A 21,160-nucleotide genomic window follows, 5' to 3' on the forward strand; every position below is an offset into this window, starting at 1 on the left:
GGGAGAGGGAGAGGGAGAGGGAGAGGGAGAGGGAGAGGGAGAGGGAGAGGGAGAGGGAGAGGGAGAGGGAGAGGGAGAGGGAGAGGGAGAGGGAGAGGGAGGAGAGGGAGAGGGAGAGCAAACTTTCCAGCAAGTCATTCTTTTCTATGTAGTCCTGGGAAGGACTTAATGCAGAGGCAGTGAAGATGGGAGGCTTCAAAAGGAGAAGGCTTACTTAAATCAGCTGTCAGCCCCACCCTGTTCCTACACGTCCATAACCAGAAGCTAAATAAATAAATAAATAAGAGGTTCTCAGCAAGATGTGTTTTCCTGGATGGTTAATAAAATGGCTGGTTAAAAACTTGTCATGAACAGTACTGGGCACAGGAAAGAGGTTTGTCAGATGGTGCTAACATATCCTGATGGTTAGGGTGTAGCCTCAAAGAAACTGGACCAAAATGCAAAGACAATGACTACTGAACAAGCTGACTTTGCAGCTCTATAGCTCTGACTGGGGCACAAGTTGTGATGTCCTGGGGCTATGTAAGTTCTGAAAAGTAAAACTGCTCCCAGTGTGCCTGAACTAGCAATGTGAATGTGTACATGTGGTGTGAGATTTATGTTAAGACTGTAAACCAAGTCTCCAGACAAGTCCAATATTTTGTCACTGCCCAGACCAGCTCTAATTCACTGAGGTAAATAATTACTAATAAACCCCCAAAACACTGCTGCCCATAATGCACTTGGTAGTAACATTCCTGAGCCAAATCTGTTCCTAGTATTCTCTCAATTCCATGGGACAAGAAAGGTCAGACTTCGGATGAAATTCATGGTGGCAATCCTCATTAAATCTGGAAGTCTATAAGGTTATCAAATGGGTATACCAGAAATAAGAGCTAATACTCAATTGTGTGAGTAAAAGTTGAGTTCAGGGGGCTGGAGAGATGGCTCAGTGGTTAAGAGCACCGACTGCTCTGCCAGAGGTCCTGAGTTCAATTCCCAGCAACCACATGGTGGCTCACAACCATCTGTAATGGGATCCGATGTACTATTCTGGTGTGTCTGAAGACAGCTAATAGTGTACTCATATGCATAAAATAAGTAAATGAATCTTTAAGAAATTGAGTTCAGGGTAATGAGAAAAGCACAGAAATTATGCACAGAAATAAGCAGGGGCAACTAAAAAGTCAGCATCAACTGGATTGCCTCCTCACAAACAATCACTGTATGTATGTTCCTATACTATCACTAAAGTCTTCTAGATGGAGGAGAGCGTAGGCCAAAGTAATGGAAATGGCTTAGGTTGACTTTTTCAATTAAAGTTCTTCCAACTTTAAATTTGTATTAAAGCTTCATCAAAGTTGGATATTTTTTTCTTAGAACAGTATTAATTGCAACGATCAGCAGAAGAGTTATTTCTTTACATATTCAGTTTCAGCTCCTAGCCAGCTGTTTGGCATTAGAAATGTGACACTTCTGAGCCTGCTTCCTGGATCTCAAGAAAGAAGCGTGACTTCAAAGGCGACCGCCTTCTACAAACTACCAAAGGGTACCGTGAGGACTGCGCGCCAAAGTGGGACATGACACAATACAGAATCATTACCCGCTAGGATGAAGCTGCCCACACAAGAGATGAAGCCAGAGAGGAAAGAGTTGAAGGGGAAGGTGCCCACGAGGAGACAGTAGCCGAACTGCAGCGCCCCGGTCAGCAGTATATAAAGGAGATAGGCGTCCAGCAACTTCAGCCGCTGCGGAGTGGAGCTCAAGTACTCCTCCAGGAACCGGGAGATAACGGAGACCACCGACGCCGACATGACGAACGCGGGTACTTCGGAAACCGAACGACCACAGGGTATGTGGCTCGCGCGTGCGCGTTAGCGGTCCTAGCCACGCCCACGCTGGTAGGCCAATTGGCTCCGGCGTAAAGGCCAGCCTTGGTGCGTCACAATTAATGCGCAGACGCAGGCTCCGTCCCCAAACTGAGAACTACAGCCGGAAATAAATTAATGCGCCTGCGTATGCCCTATCTCCGCTCTGGAGACGTGTACTATATCTTTATTTCCGCCCTGCGATTGTTGACGCCCACTGTTGCTCTGGCGACGAGATTTGTGACAGGAACGGGGGAGAGGTTTAACCGCGGACAGAGACCGTATCAGAGAGTTCCGGCTCCTTTGATTCCCCATCCTCAGTGGTCAAGCTTGGTAATCTGCTTAGAGGCCAAGCTGGAGGTCCAGGGATTTAACCTGCCTGGCCCTAATTCTCTTAAAAGCTCTGTCTTCAGATGCCTGTGGCCAATCATTAGAGCAGGTCAAGTTCCTCCGCAGTGAGAGCTATGCTTATACAAGGCAAGCGCCAGTTTACACTGGCGGGAGAGGGTTGACCTCTACAGGATCCTGAACTGGAAGGCTGGATCTGGCCCCTACGAAGAACCTAAGCCAGCAGGTATTCATTCATTCAACAAACGTTTGTTGGGTACCAAGGAGGGCCAATAGCTTGTAGTTAAATTGTAGGAATTTCTAGGTTAATCAGTCACTGTCTAAAAAGATAGTTACTTGTGTATAGAGTGAAGGGTCAGGATCAGCAGCAATCCTCCCCAAACTGACATCGTACAACAGGTATTGTAATAATATCCCAAGATGTCAACCTTGAAAGGCTCCAAAGAGCATGTTTAGTTCAACCTTGCCCTCTATGAGTCATTTTATAGAATAAGAAATGAAAGTTTGAGGCTTTAACAAGTACAATTAATTGTATTTTAGCGTTTTAATTGAAGAAAACTTAAGTTCTGCCTTCTGGTTTGCACTGCCCTTACAAGTTCACAAAAACCCGACCTAAACCTAGAATCTCATCTTTCGTTTGAAATGCCTACTCTCATATAATCCGGCACTTCATTTCAGCGTTTAAGTCACGCTCAACAGCCCTGCCTAACTAGATGAGCAACACTTCTAAAACAGCAACCCATACTGTCACTTGTTATCTGTATTTAGCCGGAAACACTTAGCATCACAATCCTGTGAGGAGTAAATAGCTCTGCCCTGGTTGAATCACTTGTCCTTGGAAAGACTTAGTCTATTAGAAGAGGTAAATCCATATTCACAAGGGAGAAGTTCGCACTCCTGAAGAAATGTAGCCTCAGTGCTTTTGTGTTAGTGGAGCAGTTGGGATGTGGAAGGATAACCAGACTAGTTCCTAATCCACATAATACGGCATGTATCTGAGATCGAACTCTTCTCCCTGTCTCATCACATGTAGGAGAACAGATTCCTCTGCTATTCAACTTAAGGCAAAATGGGCTAATTGGCTGTTTCTAGTTATCCAATAATGAATTCTTTCACAAGTTTCTGAGCCATCACTTCAGTTCCTTCCAGTAGTGTCTTAGCCTTTGATCTATGGGAACTACCATCATTAACATGTCCATAGGAACTTCCTAGGAAGACAGACTCAATGCAAAACATTACTTATTGAGACAAGCATCCTCATTCTGAGGCAAAGCCATTCTGAACTGCAGATTTTTTTTTTCAGCTACCTGAATTAACAATAAGGAAAAGTTTTGCTTTGTGTTCAGCGTATGATCGTATCTAACTTCTCAATAGGAAATCTTGCCATTGTTGGTTTTGTGTAGTGTGAGTCAGAACATTACTATGTGTAGAAAGCTCATGTGTAGAATAGTAGATGAAAGTTCAAGTTCCAGAGTCAGACAAAGAGAGTTTTGAACTTTGATTCTACCTACTGCTAACTATTTAACCTGAGACTGATCACTTAACGTTTAATTCTTGCTTTCCTTCTTTTTAACAAGGTTTCTTTATGTAGCCTAGCCTGGAACTTACTATGTATCCCATAGTGGATTCAAACTTGCAATCCTCTCCCCTCTGCTTACTAAGTGCTGAACTTACAGGTATACACCACTATAGTCTCATTTTCCATTTCCATGACATGGAAATAACAATACCTGGATCACAACACTGTTTTGTTGGGGTTAAATGAAATAAGCACTTAGCAAAATCCAGAACCCATGGTAAATGTCCAGAAAAATGTTTGCACTTGTTAACAAGTATTCATTCTGACATGAACTACCTATGTTTCTCCAAATAATTAAAAGTCAGCCATACTGCAAAGCTCCAATAATCTGGGCATGCAAAAGATGGTACCAGGACTGCAGATCAGATGGCTGACAAAAGATAAATTAGGTTTAAGTTAAATCAGAAGTCAGAGAAGACCTTAGAGGCTTCATAACTAAAATGCTCCATAACATAAGATACGGGAGAGTAAAGGGGGCAACAGGAGACAAACTGTGATTTTTCCATCCTTTCTCCTGATAAACTATATTATCTACTAAGAAAAATACAAATCCTCCAAAGTAGAAAAAGATTCCTGTGAAAAAACTCTCTCTCTCTCTCTCTCTCTCTCTCTCTCTCTCTCTCTCTGTCTCTCTCTCTCTCCCCTCCCCTCCCCCTCCCTCCCTGCCTCCCTCTCTCTCTCCCTCTCTCTCTCCCTCTCTCTCTCTCTCTCTCTCTCTCTCTCTCTCCCCTCCCTCCCCCTCCCTCCCTGCCTCCCTTTTTCTCTCGCTCTCTCTCTCTGTTATTTTCTTTGTATTTTCTCTTTGGCCTTGATTCATTTGCTGCCCTCTACTCTAGCATGTAAACATCCACTTTTTAAACTTTGGTTCCACTTAGACCAAGACCTATCTTTCCTTGTTCCCTAATTCATCAAATAAAACATGCTGCCAAGTTGTGCTAGGGACCATGCTGGGCAAATGCTGTAACTCTCACCTATGCCTTTAGCACTGGATTACTTTGAAAAAAAAAAAATAATGGAATCAAATCTCAGTCAACACAAAGGGAAATTTTCTCAAGTATGGTGTTTTCTGATCCAGTTTCTAGTTGAGCAGCAACTGTCTCCAGTGAGCCTGCATCCCTTTAACCAGTCATTACTGAAGTGTAGTGACTCAGAACCCTTTGTCTGGTTTCTTTCTCATCCAGCTCTTTGGGGGTCCCATAAATCTTGGTGGCTCAGCAATAGGTAGTTCAGGTGTTTTTGGAGAGGGCCTGAGTTCAATTCCCAATATCCAGATCAGGTAGCTCTCAAATACCTGTATCTCCAGCTCTGCTGAAATCTGACACGCTCTTGTGGCCTGCATAGCCCTCCACTCTCCCACGTACCTGCCTTACCCACCCAACCCCCTCCCACACAAAATTGAATCTTAAAAAAAAAAAAACAAAAAGAGCCACGTACAGCTATCACTGGACAGAGGACTTCGAAGCTCCTTTATTTAGTACCTACATTTAGACTAAGTCTTACCTCGTCCATTGAAAAGTCAGCAACACCTATTTGAAGGAATGATGTATTCCTTCCAGGTCCAGGCTATATCAGCTTATCAGCTCCACCTACTTTTGCAGTGTTTAATGATAACTTGCAGGCACAGGAAAGAGATTGACAAATTAGATTTTATTTCTAGCAACTACATCAGTAGGCCACAGAAATTGCTCATTGGTTAAAAGCACTTGTTGCTCTCATGGAGGATCTGGATATGATTCTCACCACCAACATGGAGGCTAACAACTATGTGTTCCAGGAGATCAAATACCTTCTTCTGACCTCCTTGAGCAACAAATATGCATGTGATACACACTTGAGCAAAACACTTGTACACATAAAATAATCTAAATCTTTTTTGTTGTTGTTTTTTTGTTTTTGTTTTTTTTTTGGTTTTTCGAGACAGGGTTTCTCTATGTAGCCCTGGCTGTCCTGGAGCTCACGCTGTAGACCAGGCTGGCCTTGAACTCAGAAATCCGCCTGCCTCTGCCTCCCAAGTGCTGGGATTAAAGGCGTGCGCCACCACTGCCCAGCAATCTAAATCTTTTAAGGAGTATAATACTTTATGTATCAAATCATGCATGTTTTTAAAAATATGTTTTTAGATAGGATATATTCTTCCATATGCAAATACCATGTGTCTTGACTTCAAGATAAGAAGAGAAGAATACATTTTTCTCTCCAGAGGCCTGTCGAGAGTAGGTACCAAGAGTTCATTTTACTGTATGTAATTCTAGCAGATCCACTCAATCCTGAGTTATATCAATTCTGGGAATACTTTAAAGGATAACTTTAATTATAAAAGACATTTTCCATATATTTGAATTTCTTCTAAACAACTATGCTAAAGCTTATTTGACACATGTAAAGACAGAATACAAATGCTCTCTGCACTGTGTTCCTGATATATGTTCTAGAATCTAAAGTCCTAATACCAGTTCCACCTGATCAGCCTTTCCTCAGAAGGACCCATATTTTATAGGTTATCAGAATTATGGGAGCTTTTGTTGTCCTGTGAAAACAGCCAGGAATTTCTGTTGTGTCATTTAGACTGTAAGCCCCAAAACACTAGCACTTAGTACTTCATTCTGTCAGCCACCACTCATGCTTCTTCTTACTAACCTGTCGGCCATGCATTTACTAAGTGCCAAGCACATACCCTGCTGTGGGCAGGAGCAAAGCAGAGTGCTAGAGAGACAAGACTCCCCCTGAAACTTAGTCTGTGGTGAAGGGGAAAATGAGTAAGAATTATGCAAGAGCCTTTCAAAGTGGTTCTGAAGAAAATAAACAAAGGTCATGTGGTGCCCTGATGATGGGGGTCTCTTTCAGGAAGAGGGAAGTTTGAGCTAAGTTCTGACTACATAGTGGCCAACTCTCCAAAGCCAGCCTAAGGGAGTCTGTGGGGACCACCAGAGACCTTTCTATCATTGGATTCTTTGTGCCAACATAATGTTTGGTTTTGGACATAAAATATATCATTGTTAAAGTACGTATGCTAAATGCTTCTTTGAATTACCTTAATTCTCACAAACCACACTCTGGAAGAAGCAACCAGACAAAATGACTTGCCCAAGATCAGGAAATAGATTGACAAAGCCAAGAACCTGAACCTAACCCAGCTTCTGACCATGGGTTCTATTTGTTTAATTAACTAATGGGCCTTCTGGAACACCAGCACCTTCAATGCAGCTTTCTAGCCTCAAACCAAACTAATGGATTCTGAGGATGGCAATCAGGAGTCTGCATTGCTACCAAGCCTTCCCAATGACTGTATAGTGAATTGTAGGACCACTAAACTTGGCTAAAATCATGGATGGAAATTTCCGAAAATTCCAGTTCTTTAAAACTTTAAACCCTTCTAATGATCAGTTTAACAATGTGTTTCTGGAAAGAAGAAATCTCAGGTTCTCCTAGGTCTTCCAAGAAGGCCAAAGACAAATACTGTAGGACTAGGAACATATAGCTCAGCTGCTAAAGTGCCTAGCTAGCAAGCAGGAAGCCCTGGGTTCAATCCCCAATCCTGAATCAACATGCCTGGCCACACACCCTGTAATCCCAGCACTCCAGAGGTACAAACAGGAGAATCAGAAGCACAAGGTGATGACCATCCAACAAGGATGGTGACATCCTCAAGTTAGATGCACATCCAACATGAGGGGTGTGTGTGTGTGTGTGTGTGTGTGTGTGTGTGTGTGTGTGTGAAAACCCTCAAAAACAGAGGGGAAGACAGGGGGGAAAGTTACTTTTGTAGATTCTTTCCCCTTATGTACTGGAGTGGATAATCCGAAAGGGAGCCACTCCATGGATGCCACACCCGCTTTGCCAATTCAAGTGAATTCTGAAGCCAGCTTCAAGATGTGCCCGCCTCTCTGCCAGCCAGCCTGAAATGTGCTCTAAGCTTCTGAATTAAGTTACTTCATGTCCCACATCCTTCATCCTACACCCACATACCTAAAGCGTACCCAGCCTTACCCATTAGACTTTTAACTGGCCTTCCTCTGTTAGATCCTCCAAATGGAAGCAGGATACAACTACTTTTTCCTTGGAACGTAGGTTGAGGCAAGACATTCCCAGAGCAGAGAAATGCTTATGCTGACAGATGTCACCCCTCATCTTAAAGCTGTGAATACAGGATGCCCCAAATATTACATGGAGCATACTTAGTCTTAAACTTGGCTGTCTAAAATTCAAATTTAACTAGGCAGCTTGCATTTTGTATTTCTGGAACCTGGAAATCTTGGGTTACAATATCCGAGGCCCTTTCGTAGGAATCAACCTATGATGACTCCATGGACATCTAAACCATTTCCATAGGGCTACCAAAGGCAGATGACGCGTCTGTGACCTGAGATAGAGAGGGAAGCTCGAGAACACGAGCAAGAGGCAAAGTAGTTCCTTCATTCTTTAATTGAAGTTGAGGTGGAGGCGGGGCTGGTGACATTCCAGTGAGGGACTTGGAGTTTTAAACTACCTGTCTCCCTCACAGTCTGCCTCGCTGTCCCCCAAAGGTATGTGATCCAGATTATGAGCCTACTTTTGTGGGACCATAGTGTTCAGCCTGGACGCTGGCCAGAGGGAGCGAACAGAAGGAAGCACCCAATTGGTTTCAGCCTAGGAGCGGAGCTGGACCGCCGGCCACTGGCGCCTATTTAGACACACACACACCCGCCCCGCCGCTAGCGGTCCAGGCCCCGCCTCCGGCCCCGCCCCCTTTGTTATCCGATACTTTCCTGGGTCAGCTGGTTCTGGCGTCAGGCGGAGGGATGGGCTGGCTCAGCTCGACCCGGCAGGGCTTGTTTACTATGGCTGATGATCTGGAGCAGCAGTGAGTTTACTCCTGTCCGTTTCTCTTTCTGTCTCTGTCTATCTGTCCGGGCCAGGATCCGGGGACTGTCTGTAGTTGCGGACAGCTTCAGACTTCCCCGCCTTTCCTTTTCAGGTTGGCTTCCAGGGAGGGATGGGGTGCGCTGAGGAGCCCCGGGAGCGCTGAGGGATGAGAAGGCTGCGGAGCTGGGGAAGCGTTGAGGGATGAGCTTGCGTTCAGCCTGGGGACTCTGACTTTCCACTTAGTCTTCGCGATCGCCCCCTGGTAGCCTAGTTAGATTGGTGGTAAAGCGCGAGGAATAAACTAGTTCTTCCTGACGAGGACGTGGGGGCACCAACCGGGTGCTTGTTGAGACTTGCCTCGGGACTAAAGTCGTGGGTGTGAAAGGCCCTGAAGGACAAGGCATGGGTAGGCGAGAGAAGTCTCCACTGCGGTGGAATTAATGTGGAACTAACTGGCTTGCAAGTTCCTTTAGCCCTCGGCCGCCTTCACGTTCTGCTTGCAATCCTAGTTGATAGTGTTCTTAATCATAAACACATGCTTACTGCTGTTGTTTCAGAAGTAGGTTTGTTAGATAGGGATGTGAGGTTACCGCTCACCCAAGGCCATCAAGTTTGAGATGCCACCTGTATGACGGGGTCTAACAGGATCAGGAACAAAGTTGCTTAGAGGAGAATGACTCAGCTCCAAGGTTTCACGGGAGCAGGGCCTTCCCTTGACCTAATATTTGTCCTTTTGGATCTGTAGAACACATAGCGTGCAGAACGAATAACTTTGTAACAATAGTAAACAATCGCTTAAGGGACTTAAAAGAACTGCCCAAGAGAATATTGCTTTCTAAAAGGAAATTTATGATGCCTACAGTGACTTGGGGAAACAACATTAGAGCCAGAAAAGACTCAGGTCATTCAGCTCCGTTTCACAAATAAAGCAACAGATGCTGATGCCCAGAGAAAGTCAGAGACTTGCTCAATTACAGGTTCTCTCTAGAGCAGAACTGCTCCTATTCGCCCCATGAGAATGAGAGGCAGCAGCCAGGCCTGACTAAGTTCATGGTTAAGGGGCTTTGTTAAGAGGCTGCTTGCCTCGATTTCCCACCTCAGCTCTTACCTCCCTAATAGCACTGGCACACAGTGTGACAGGCACCGTTGCCTGCTCTCTTTCTGGATTGTTTTTGGAGAAGAAAGGCAAAGTTGTGCACATAGCTCCTTGTCCTCCACCCCTCACCCCTTCCAGGACTGTGTGGACTGCTGCCAGTGTTGTTGTCTCATAGGGAAGCATTTCTCTTGAGCTCTGCTGTCGAGAGTTAGAGATATGTGGGGTTCAGGTGTCATGGTCTGAGTTGTTAGAGTCTACAATGCAAAGAGGAAGTCACTCTTTTAAGACTGGCCAAGATCTGTGGGTCCAGGTACTGGTGCTTCATCCAAAAAGGAATTCTGGTAGACTGTTACAAGGGTCCTGGATGTCCCTAGGCTCAGCTTGACTGAGACTGACAGCTTTTATCTGACCAAAGTCACTGATGTCCCCACTCCCACAGCAACACTGGGGTTTTTTGTTTGTTCTATTTTTTAATGGCAAACTTTCACTGAGAGTAGCTACTTACAAAATAGTAACAGCATAGACAGGTAATGATTCAGCCAAGGGAAAATAATGTTGATTTGGAGTTTACCTATATGCTTTAGATGTTAACTCACAAACGTTTTAGAAACTTAGGAGGTGGATAGAATTACCTCCCCTTTAAGGGTGGAGACACTGACAAAGAAAACTAATGTGCCACAGTCTGGTAAGTGCCATGCTGGGATTAGAACTCTAGCTTCTGGCTTTAGACGGCACTCCCTTCAAAAAAACAGAATCCAACAAGATGTGGTTTCACATATGGCCTCAAAAAGCTGAGGCTGGAAGGCCAATGGGGATGGCATTCTTTTCCTAACTTGCTGTGTGACTGCTCTGTGCATCAGGTTGTCCACCTATGAAGAAGAGGCTAGACTAGGTGATTTCCAAGAAAACATCCAAATCGAAAATCTGTGCTTCACATGATGCTCAGGGTACCCATTGTCTATGCTATGAGTAGTTGGGATGATTCCTCCACAGGATGCCATTGTCTTTTCCTGCTCATACCCACAAGCCCTTGCTGCAGTTTCTGGCAGCCGTCCTATTACCTTCACCTAGGCAGAGTTCACAAAGAGAGAGATAAAGTGCAAGACAGGAAAGGTAGAACAAAAACTGTGATTCACTGGGCAGCTACATTTGTGGCAGGCACCTGTCAAGGTTTATTGTATGTCTGAACCTCAACCCCTGTCTGTTCATCACTGGTGAGTCTGTAGCTCAGACCCAGGAGTTCTGTTTACTCCAGAGCTAGTGCTTGAAACCTCTTGTTTTCAGTGGCTTAGTCACTGGGTGTGAAAGAGAAAGCAGCATACGTTATCAGTTTTACTCTAGGACATAGGCAAACTTTCTCCTCCTTTTACAACCTGAAAAAAATGGACCAGAGGCAACCTGTGTCTTTTGGTGACATGAATCCAGATATCCCACTCCTGGTTCTTGCCTTCCCCAGCTCTAAGTTCAGACCTGATGGGTCCCCTAATCAGGCAATAACAGTACCCTAAACTTCCATAAGCATGCAAGACAGCAGATGGCATGGGAATTTGTCTGTAATACCCTAAAAGAACAGCTAGTTCTGGGGGTGGCAAAGAATAATGGAAATATTAGTCAAAGTCTCTCCCTCTGTAATCTCATTGAACATAAATTAAGATAACCAGTAACAAAGAGGAGTTGTAAAGCTCCAGGAAGATAGTAAATACAAAATGTCAAGTTTTGTGTACATGGTATCTGCTATCTGTTAAGGGTCATTGTTCTTAATAGCCATTTGCCTAGGAAAGAGTAACAGTGTATCAGACTGTTTAGGCATTGCTGACACTGAAGACCATGAAGGACAGGCCTCCTGAAGTTGGGAAACACTTTGTACCCTGATAACTATAAGAGCTATCAGCAAGGCTGGGTGGGAACAGTGCCTCCTTTTCAGTGTTGCCAATAAGTGCCTTTGTGTCTTGTCGTAGGCCCCAGGGCTGGCTGAGTAGCTGGCTCCCCACTTGGCGCCCCACTTCCATGTCTCAGCTGAAGAATGTGGAAGCCAGGATCCTCCAGTGTAAGTAGAAGGGAAAGTTTGCCGCTCCCCTTTAAAAGGTCTGGAAAGGATGTAGGATCTTCCCCAACCTGGGTCCACTGACCCCACTGATTCCTCATTAGGAGTGTATGGGTTAGAGGAAAGAAAATCAGTGACTTGAGGGAATACAGACAGACAACACAGTATTCCATGACAGTGGCCCCTCAATAACCTCGCCCTATGGTAGCTCCCTCCTTCCACATCCAATATTTATTTATTCATCCAATATATATTTATTACTAGTAATACTCTCATTCCCCAGCAACTTAAGAGCTATGGTACCTCCAAGCAAATACAGTGTATCCTCTGTTTATTGTTTCTGTTAATGTAGAGTTAAACATCTTATCCTGGTGGATCCGTGGGGCTTTCCTCTACGACCAGCTGACCCCAGTGAGATCCGTGCACCTCCAACCTGGGTCAAGGCTTCACCTTAAACCCTAGACACCAATGTGCATTGATTCACACACAGAGAGATTCCACCCCTCCTTTCCTCTTTTCCCTATCTCTTTGATCTTCCCTCTCGTCTAGACACGTAGCTAAGCACTTTTTAACTTTCCATCTTCCTACTTGAGTGTCAGCAATTCTGTGTTTTCTAATATTGCTATCTCCTGATTTCTGCTCAGGTGTAGTCTACCACAGTTATTTGGAGTTCACACAGACCAGATCTCATGAGCAGTATTGAAGAACAATACCCCATGAGCAGCAGTAGCCATTGGTTCAAACAAGACCCTGAGTCCGTGTCTCCCCCGATAACTCAACCCCATCACAATCCTCTCCACCCTGCTGCTCTGCCCAGCTAGAGCTTCTCTCTCTGAGCATTTGAAAGGAACCACAGCTTTCAAGTCTCTATCCAGATGCAGACCAATTGACATAAGCAGCTCTTTCTATGTAGCCACGATAGTGAAAAGGCACTACGCTCGCTCAGTGTCTAAGAGGAATAAGCCCTTGGCTCAACCCACTCCCATCACCATCTCCACCTGGCTAGACCACAGTTCTCTCTGTTCATCTCCAAGCACATGCAAATTTAAGAACAGTGAGTTCAAGAGATGTATAACATCAGGGACCCAAAGGGAAGTGGGCACACCATCTTGGAAAATGATATGGTCTCTCTTACTGCCTATAGACCAAATGGTCTGTAAATTTTCCTTGGATTTGAATTCATTAGTATATGAAGTATAAAGGAAAAATATTCTGATACTTTTTAAGTCTTTTAGAATGACTATATAAAACCTGTTGTCACTGAGATTCTGTCGTTCTCAGTTCCCTGTACTGCAAGAACAACTGGGGAACTTACAGCTAAGAAATGAACAGGGTCAGTGGGTAGAAATTAATAAAGACATCAAGGACGAAGAGTTTTTTTCTGAGTGGACTCAGCAAGATTCTTGCTGAAGAAAAGTCAAGGACTTAACACAAAAAAGTAGAAGCTGATTCACTGGATCAGATCTAAAGATGGGGGAACCGGGTACACAATGTGACAGTTCTTGCTAACCTGACTTAGGGTTCTGTGTAAGGCTAAAGAGGATGAAGATGGATGGGGGCCGTTTTAGTTTGCTTTTTGTTCCTAAGATAAAGCATTGACCAAATCAAGCTTGGGGAGGAGAAGTTTGTTTGGCTCACAGGTTACAGTTCGTCATGAAGTTTAGAAGCGAAGGCAGTAACCTGGAGGCCTGAAGCAGAGGCCGTAGAGCAATGCAGCTTCCTCCCTTGCTTCCCATCGCTTCCTCAACATGTCTTTTTACTGTTTTTTGTTTGCTTGTTTGTTTTTGTTTTTTACCCTTTTCTTTTGAGAACAGGGTCTTTCTATGTAGCCCTGGTTGACCTGGAACTCACTGTGGAGACTAGGAGTGCTTCCTAAGATGATCTCTTTAGGAAAAGAGAAAACTGAAGAGTGTATTCCAGGCAAAATGTCAATGCTCTCAGGAAACATTCTTGTTTTGCTTTGGGTTGTTTGTTTGTTTGTTTGTTTGTTTGTTTTTTCGAGACATGGTTTCTCTGTGTAGCCCTGGCTGTCCTGGAGCTCACTCTGTAGACCAGGCTGGCCTCGAACTCAGAAATCCACCTGCCTCTGCCTCCCAAGTGCTGGGATTAAAGGCGTGCGCCACCACCACCTGACTCAGGAAGCATTCTTGATGCTTTACCCAGGAATTCTTCCCTTCCCAGGTCTCCAGAACAAGTTCCTGGCCCGTTATGTATCCCTCCCAAACCAGAACAAGATCTGGACGGTGACTGTGAGCCCAGAGCAAAAGGACCGCACCCCTCTGGTGATGGTACATGGCTTTGGGGGCGGCGTGGGCCTCTGGATCCTCAACATGGATTCACTGAGTGCCCGCCGCACACTCCATACCTTTGATCTGCTTGGTTTTGGGCGAAGCTCAAGGCCAACGTTCCCAAGGGACCCAGAAGGAGCTGAAGATGAGTTTGTGACCTCGATAGAGACATGGCGGGAGACCATGGGAATTCCCACCATGATCCTCCTGGGGCACAGTTTGGGAGGATTCCTGGCCACTTCTTACTCTATCAAGTACCCTGAAAGGTAAGGTGAAACTACCCCTCTCCCTCATGAGCTGACTCTGCCTAACTAGGCACATTCCAATATTTATTTCTAGTAATACTCTCATTCCCCAGCAACTTAAGAGCTATGGTACCTCCAAGCAAATACAGTGTATCCTCTGTTTATTGTTTCTGTTAATGTAGAGTTAAACATCTTATCCTGGTGGATCCGTGGGGCTTTCCACTACGACCAACTGACCCCAGTGAGATCCGTGCACCTCCAACCTGGGTCAAGGCCGTGGCATCTGTCCTGGGACGTTCCAATCCACTGGCTGTTCTTCGAGTGGCTGGACCTTGGGGTGAGTCACCTCCAGATGAAGGACTCTGTCTTTAAAACAAGGGCATCCCATTCACCAGCAGCAGCTTTGGTGTACCTACCTGGTCTCTGTCATCCTCAATTGTTCTTAAACAGTAGGCCTGTGCCTAGCATTGTTCCTTAAAACCAATAATCAGGACCATGTCTCTGTTTTGGAGGTCTCAGGTGATTGATATATATTCCCTCCATCTGCATCAGCAGATAGAACAGAATGGCTACCTTATGTGTTGGCAGAACCCAGAGAAAGGAAGGGGCTCTGATGTGCCACTTCTCTGCTACGTGAATAAGTTTGTATGACAACCTGTTAGAGTCTCAGGTGCAGTAGCCACCACTGGATCCCTTTCCATGGCTCACCTGCAGTAAGCAGGGCTCAGATCCTCAGCCTCTAACGTAACACACCGTGGAAGACAGGTCCCTCTGAGCCATGTCCTGCTCCAGAGACACACTGCATCTCCCTCTTCTGGATTTCTTAGCACTAAGTAGCTGTCAGAAGATTATGAGAAGAGGCAGGGCACGCTGTGGTCTGTAGTGTCAGAGGCTCCACAGGCGCTCACCTCACGCTGCCCGTGTGCCTCCCTTTGAGGAGCTTTTTACACTGCTGACATAAGAAGCAGATTCATTTGATTGAAAAGGTTGGTGGCCCCTGTTTTGCACGGATAGCTTATGTCTACATAGAAATATTCAGTAGTTGCTTATTACAGTGGCTGAAACAGAATGGCTCACTCCTAACAGACTGGAAAGCAAGCGCTGACGAAAAGGTAGCACAAGAGTTCTGGGACAAGGGAGCAAGCAAGCGACATGGTTGCCAAAGGGAAGCAGGCAGGCAGAGGGCTGACCTCAGGTCCAGGGGCCTCCAGCAGACTCAGACCATCCTTCCTGCTCTAACCATTCTCCTCTCCCTGGTCTTGGATCTGACCATGCAAGGCATCAGCTATGGTGTTGGGTGGCTGCCTGGCAGCCATGGAGGACTGTGCTTGAGGGAGAGCAGGGCCTGTGGCTATATTCACGGCATCTCCCCCAGATACCTCTCACAGACAAAAGGCCTGCCAGGACAGAGGAGGTGTCCAGTGGACCCAGTCCTCACAGTCTGCCTGCATGCCTACAGCTTCTACATGCACTGTGATGAAAGTCGGGGCCAGCGGTGCTGTTAAGGTCACCTTTCCAAGTATTCTGTTACAGCCTGAAAGTGAGAGAGTGCTTGAGAAGTAGTATGGTTTCATGGCTACCTTCAGAAAAGTAAAAAGCCATAAAGTTGCAGGGTGGAGTTGAGGTGAAGAAGGGGGAAGAACATAACTCTGACTATAAACAAAAATCCTCTCAACCACAGACCCTACAGAACTTGTGAACCTGTAGGAAAAGTGCTGGGACTTACTGAAGTGAAAATCACCAACTTCCTTGGGGATGGTAGACTGTCACTAAACTCACTGGTGATCAAAAAATCAAATTCTGACATTTGAAGTCATCTGTTGCATTTTTTTTTTTTTGCCACTGTCATGTTAAACATATAAAGGAGCTAAACCCTTAGAGAGATAAACTGGGTTACGGCTGTTTAGACATAAGCAGGCAGGAGTTTCTCCCCTCTATCACCACCACTCACGCTGACCGCTCCATGGATTTTTATTTTTGTTTGTTTGTTTTTTTTTGGGGGGGGTGAGGGTGTTGTTCTTTTTGTTTTCTGGCAGGGGCTTAAAGTAGGGTCTCACACATCCCCAGACCGACCCTGAGCTTGAAACAATTCTCCTGTGTCTGCCTCCTGAGTGCTGGAATTGCAGGCACATGCCAATGTCATGTTGTTCTTCCTACTCTCTCCCAGGGCCTGGGCTGGTGCAGAGATTCCGTCCAGACTTCAAGCGCAAGTTTGCAGACTTCTTTGAGGATGATACCATCTCGGAATACATCTACCACTGCAATGCACAGAATCCCAGGTGAGAGCGGCTCCCAGGACCAGGCCTGGGGTGGTTGTGGTGGTGGGGGGGGGGTGTCAGGGTGGCCGGGCGGGGGTTGGGGGGAAGGGAGGAAATGGCTGAGAAGTCAAGAGCTACAGGATTTTCCTTCTTTCACATGACCCTGCCTCAGGGAACACAGGCACGGCAGGCTTGATGTTTCCAGAGTTCCCTGGGGATGGTCACTAAAGCTGTAGGAGATAAAGGACTTAATTAACTCTGCTGTCCCTCTCTAGAGGAAGACCTCATGGCTTCCCTAGCGATCAGCAGCTGGCACGATGAGAAACAGTTAAAAGATATTTTTTAACTGAAAAACTGATAAAAAAAAAATTTGGTGTTGGTTTTGGGTTTTATTTTATAGGCAAATGTGGGGGGGGTTGTTTGTTTTTAAGGCAAATAGAGAAAGTGAAGTCTTTGTCCATTCACAGCCTTCAGTTTCTAGATTTCCTCATTTTTAGTCCAATGTTTCACAAAAATCCTTTACCTCTTTTAGAGGTATAAAGGTGTCCTCAGAACTGTGAGAAGTTCTTAACCTGGCTGCTCCCAAGCAAGCCCCGCAAGCTTGCTGACCTGCAGTTTTGGCAGCATTGTCAGCCGGGGAAGTAATCCTATCCCACAGCCAGACCCTGTGAGAGGCTGATATCAGCGGGGCATATTGGTAGCACCACCCTGGAGACCTCACCCTGACCCTGCAGGAGGCTCAGAACTACCCATGTTTTCCAAGCCTGTCCAAGTCGCTGTGGGCCCTTGGACAGCTGTGGGGGCTGTGAGGAAGGTGAGGCTCAGCCTTTCTGCAATCCTGTGAGCCTTGTTCTCACTGCAGCAGGGGAGCCATTGCATGTGGGTATGCTAACAGCAAAGTCCTGCTTAAACCACAGCCCATAGGAACCCCAACAAAGTGAGCTCACCCAGCTTCCTGTTGTTTGGCTCCACTCAGCTTTCATGGGCTCACTGTCAGTCCTGTACCTACCTGAAGGCCCAGCTGGCACAATTCTGCCTTTCCCTTTGCCTGAGACCTGTGCAGTGGCCTCTCAGTGTAACCCACAGAATATTTAATGTTGCTACTTGTTCATGTCCCAGCAGAAGCAAAGATGCCATTGGGTGGCCAGCTCTCCCCGTCCCCTCTAGTCACCGTTCAGTTTTATAACACTCAGCTCTTTTACTGTAGCTGACAAATGTCTGTAATTCCCATCGGTCCTTTGGAAACCATGAACTCTGGCAAAGAGGAAGTGTTTGAGTGGTACCTTCTTCACTCCACCTAGACTTGGGAGCTCAACCTGTATCTCCATTCTTTTCAGCTTGACCTAAGGAAGTATACGTTGTTCCCTACCGTTTGTATAAGAAAATCAAGGTGTACTTGGTCATATGACTTGCTAAGAAGACTCTATTTAAATTCATGTCTGACAGACTACAGAGTCTATGGTGCAGCATCTCATAGAGATGTTTCTCTGCATCTGCTGGAATAGACAGAAACCTGGAATACAACTACGCCAAACAGGCAGAGCCCAGGAGGGAACATTGTCCTCCCCCATCTCCCACAAAAGCTGCAAGCTAGTCGGAAACCTGGCTCCTGTCCCAGCTTCACACAAACCTGATAGGGAGATTAAGCTCGCATTTGTGGTGTCCCCCTAACAGAAGCTGCTGAACCCCAGTCTCAAAAGCCTGATACATTTTTTCATTCCTCATCCCAGTGTGTCTTTAGCAAAGCTCTCTGGGCATAGCCCTCCCTCTTCAGGGCTCACCTCTATCTCCTCATCATGTTCTGAAGCTCTAGCTCCCTTTCATAATCCGTGGGAAACTCTGAGTTAAAAGCACAGTTCTTAACAATTATTTAGTCACTGCCTTCCAAAGACATAAGCAACAATGCAAGCTCCAGGAGGGCGGGTACCACATCTGCCCTGTGCCTGTGCCGCTTCCCCCAGCCCAAGTGTGAATCTATGCTGCCCAAGTCCTTGCTGCATTCTTGGACAGTGTCCTATGTTGTGCAGGTTTCACAAGCGTCCCTTAAGCCTGTCACTCATCTCCCAGGCTCATCACTATTTGATGAGCCAGTGCTGGCTGCAGGAGATAACAAAGACACTAAGACCCAGCCTGGCCTCTGAAGAGCATCGAGCTGACATTTTTGTATTCCTGTCCATCCCACCCCCCTAACCCCTACCCCCACCCCTGCCATTTTGTTCTGTCAGTGGGGAAACGGCATTCAAAGCCATGATGGAATCCTTCGGCTGGGCCCGGCGCCCCATGTTGGAGCGAATCCACTTAATTCGAAAAGATGTGCCCATCACCATGATCTATGGGGCCAACACCTGGATAGATACCAGCACAGGGAAAAAGGTGAAGATGCAAAGGCCGGATTCCTATGTCCGAGACATGGTAGGTTGACTTGCTAAGGAGTGGGAGTTGAAGTGGACAGTGGATGGAAAAGTCTCGGGTGACAAAGGGTAATCAAAGGAAGGATGAAAAATACACAGATGAGATAGAGCAGTGGCTTTGAAAGGGTCCCCTCTCTGCTAGATAGTTAGGAATTTCCTTTTTCTGTGCAATCCAGTTCAGCTAAGACGTGTTCCCGACCAGTAGCCAGGCATATGCTTCTACTCCAGACCTCCAGCCTCCTCTACCCCGAAGCAGAGCTGTGAGCAGCAGGGGTTGCAGTGAAGACTTCCTACACACTTCTGTCTCCTGCACCTCCCGTCCCCACTGAGTCACATGTGGTCCTGTTTCCTGCATAAAACAAGCAGATCAAGCAGGAAAAACACAGTGGATGGCTCCCTAAAACAAAATGGGCTTTTGACAGTCACTGGTTCCCAAAGGAATGTGCAGTATCCAGAGAAAGGGTAGAGCCTTGCTCCTGAGAAGAGCTGAGGGTAACAGGCAAGCAGGATCTGGGGGAGAAGAAATGGTGGGACCATTGGGGGAGGAGAGACTTCCCAGTGCTGGGACTGAGGAGCTGAGCCACTGCTGTCATCTGTCCACAGGAGATCGAGGGTGCATCGCACCACGTGTACGCTGACCAGCCACACATCTTCAATGCTGTGGTGGAAGAGATCTGTAACTCGGTTGACTGAGATGCTCTGAGAGGGAGAGGAGGAAGCCAGAGTTGCTGCCATCTATCTCCCTGACTTAGTCAGAACCTCTGTCCTTTCCTCACCAACTAACATGTGCCAGCCAGGCAGAGTCTTGGACTGTCCCCAAGACAGGACCACAGTGAAAAAGAGCACTTCCAATCCCATGCTGAGGGCAAGAGGCAGAATCCACCAGAGGCCTTGAACTCCCCACTCTGGGGAAAAGCATAAAAGGGCTGCCTAGTACCGCCCGTTCTCTCCACACCAGGTGGTGACTATGAGGAGACTGTACAAATATGTCATCTCCCTGCATGGCCTTCCCTTCCTCTAGACAGAGGAGGGCTCCCAGAAGCCTTTCTAGTTTGGGAATGTGTCTGAGAATAGGTTCCACACAGGAACATCTTTCTTCTCCATCACTCCACACCTCCATCCAAGCTCAGTTCCCACTCACCCACCAGGGGCAGCTCTGTTCGCTTGCACAACCGCTTCCATGACCTTGGAGGTCATATCCCAAGCTCTTATTGGCAGACGAGGCAAGAGATCAGGGCAGGATACAGCACATGATGGGTTCCAGCAGAATGGAGTCTATAGCCCAGCAAGCTTTGTGTGCTAAGGTTCCATGCAGACACCACTGCTGTGGAGCTGATTTAAAGTTAACCTTGCTCCATATTCGAACCTGTTGTACAGGTACACTATTGTCTCGTCCTGTGTCTCAATACTGGTTGCCTAAGTTGGGACACTTGAGTCTCTTCCTCTTGTTCCTCCCACTATGAGGCTCTAAGCCTCTTCTGTGCCTTGGGCCCTAAAGCCCCATGTGTAGTATAGAGCAAAGGTGACTCCTGGTGGAGAAGGGGAAAGGCCCTTCTACCCTTGAGTCATGTCTGGATTCACAAAGTCCGCAAGTATCTGCAGCATTTTCTACCTGGCCCTAGAGCTGAGAGCCCCTCCCCATGACTCACTGAGGAGCTTTAATTCAGCAGTTCTCTGTCCTTGTCAGCCACAGAAATGTGTCCCACTGCCTGAACCTCTACGCCTATCATCTGTCACCATGGTCTCCAATTCACTCTGCTTCAAAATTACCCATCAGCCCCCTCCAATGACTCTCATTCCAGGTCCTGCTCTAAGGCTCTGGGTACTAGGCTGGGCCTGGCCCCAGAAGCCGGGCAGTTCCTGCCTCCTCCTTCACTTTTATAAAGCCAACCCTTTCACCAGAATAGTATTAACTCCTGGTGCTTTGTACTACTGGTCCAGCTGCCTCGGGCTCCTTTTCTATATTAATAAAGAAGAGTAAAAACTGTCAGTGATGACAATGTGTAATATTGATCCAACGAGAGCACTCAGTGGCCTCATAGCAGTCCATGCAGTCCACATACAAGAGAATGGAACCAACGAGTTACTACCCGTGGGCCACTCCCTCTCCCAGGTAGTGTACCTCCAAGTCCAGGAAAGCCGACTATCCTATCAGACAGCCTGCCCATGGTGGAAAAGGAGTTAGTCCAGAACACAGGTGGA

General features: G+C 46.4%; 2 protein-coding genes across 4 annotated transcripts in view; one reads left to right on the forward strand and one right to left on the reverse strand.

The window, feature by feature from the left end:
- The window catches only part of Dad1 (defender against cell death 1), a 20,496-nt gene extending 18,620 nt beyond the window's left edge, over positions 1 to 1,876 (reverse strand). Inside the window, exon 1 of the mRNA XM_028788479.1 lies at positions 1,583 to 1,876. Within this exon, the coding sequence (XP_028644312.1) occupies positions 1,583 to 1,793 (211 nt within the window). The 5' untranslated portion in view covers positions 1,794 to 1,876. The remainder of the gene's footprint in view (positions 1 to 1,582) is intronic.
- A 201-nt stretch (positions 1,877 to 2,077) lies between these two features.
- Abhd4 (abhydrolase domain containing 4) lies at positions 2,078 to 20,948 on the forward strand. 3 transcript variants are annotated; one of them, XM_028788468.1, is made up of 7 exons: positions 2,078 to 2,421; positions 11,671 to 11,759; positions 13,938 to 14,310; positions 14,472 to 14,626; positions 16,457 to 16,568; positions 18,773 to 18,959; positions 19,562 to 20,948. In XM_028788468.1, exons 2-7 carry the CDS (start codon positions 11,720 to 11,722, stop codon positions 19,649 to 19,651), a joined length of 957 nt encoding a protein of 318 aa, XP_028644301.1. In that variant the 5' UTR covers positions 2,078 to 2,421; positions 11,671 to 11,719; the 3' UTR covers positions 19,652 to 20,948. The 3 variants fall into 3 exon arrangements, with proteins under 3 accessions (XP_028644301.1, XP_028644299.1, XP_028644300.1); XM_028788466.1 differs by lacking the exon at positions 2,078 to 2,421 and adding an exon at positions 8,524 to 8,614; XM_028788467.1 differs by lacking the exon at positions 2,078 to 2,421 and adding an exon at positions 8,621 to 8,728.
- Positions 20,949 to 21,160: the final 212 nt, after the last annotated feature.

The sequence above is a fragment of the Grammomys surdaster genome, unplaced genomic scaffold, assembly GCF_004785775.1.
Source record: "Grammomys surdaster isolate TR1022 unplaced genomic scaffold, NIH_TR_1.0 125750, whole genome shotgun sequence".
NCBI classification, from domain to species: domain Eukaryota; kingdom Metazoa; phylum Chordata; class Mammalia; order Rodentia; family Muridae; genus Grammomys; species Grammomys surdaster.

Coding starts and splice junctions, on each gene's coding strand:
- Abhd4 (XM_028788466.1), top strand. CDS start 8,553: ATGGGCTGGCTCAGCTCGACCCGGCAGGGCTTGTTTACTATGGCTGAT. Junction 11,760..13,937: donor GGAAGCCAGGATCCTCCAGT/GTAAGTAGAAGG, acceptor TTCCCTTCCCAG/GTCTCCAGAACAAGTTCCTG. Junction 14,627..16,456: donor TCGAGTGGCTGGACCTTGGG/GTGAGTCACCTC, acceptor ACTCTCTCCCAG/GGCCTGGGCTGGTGCAGAGA.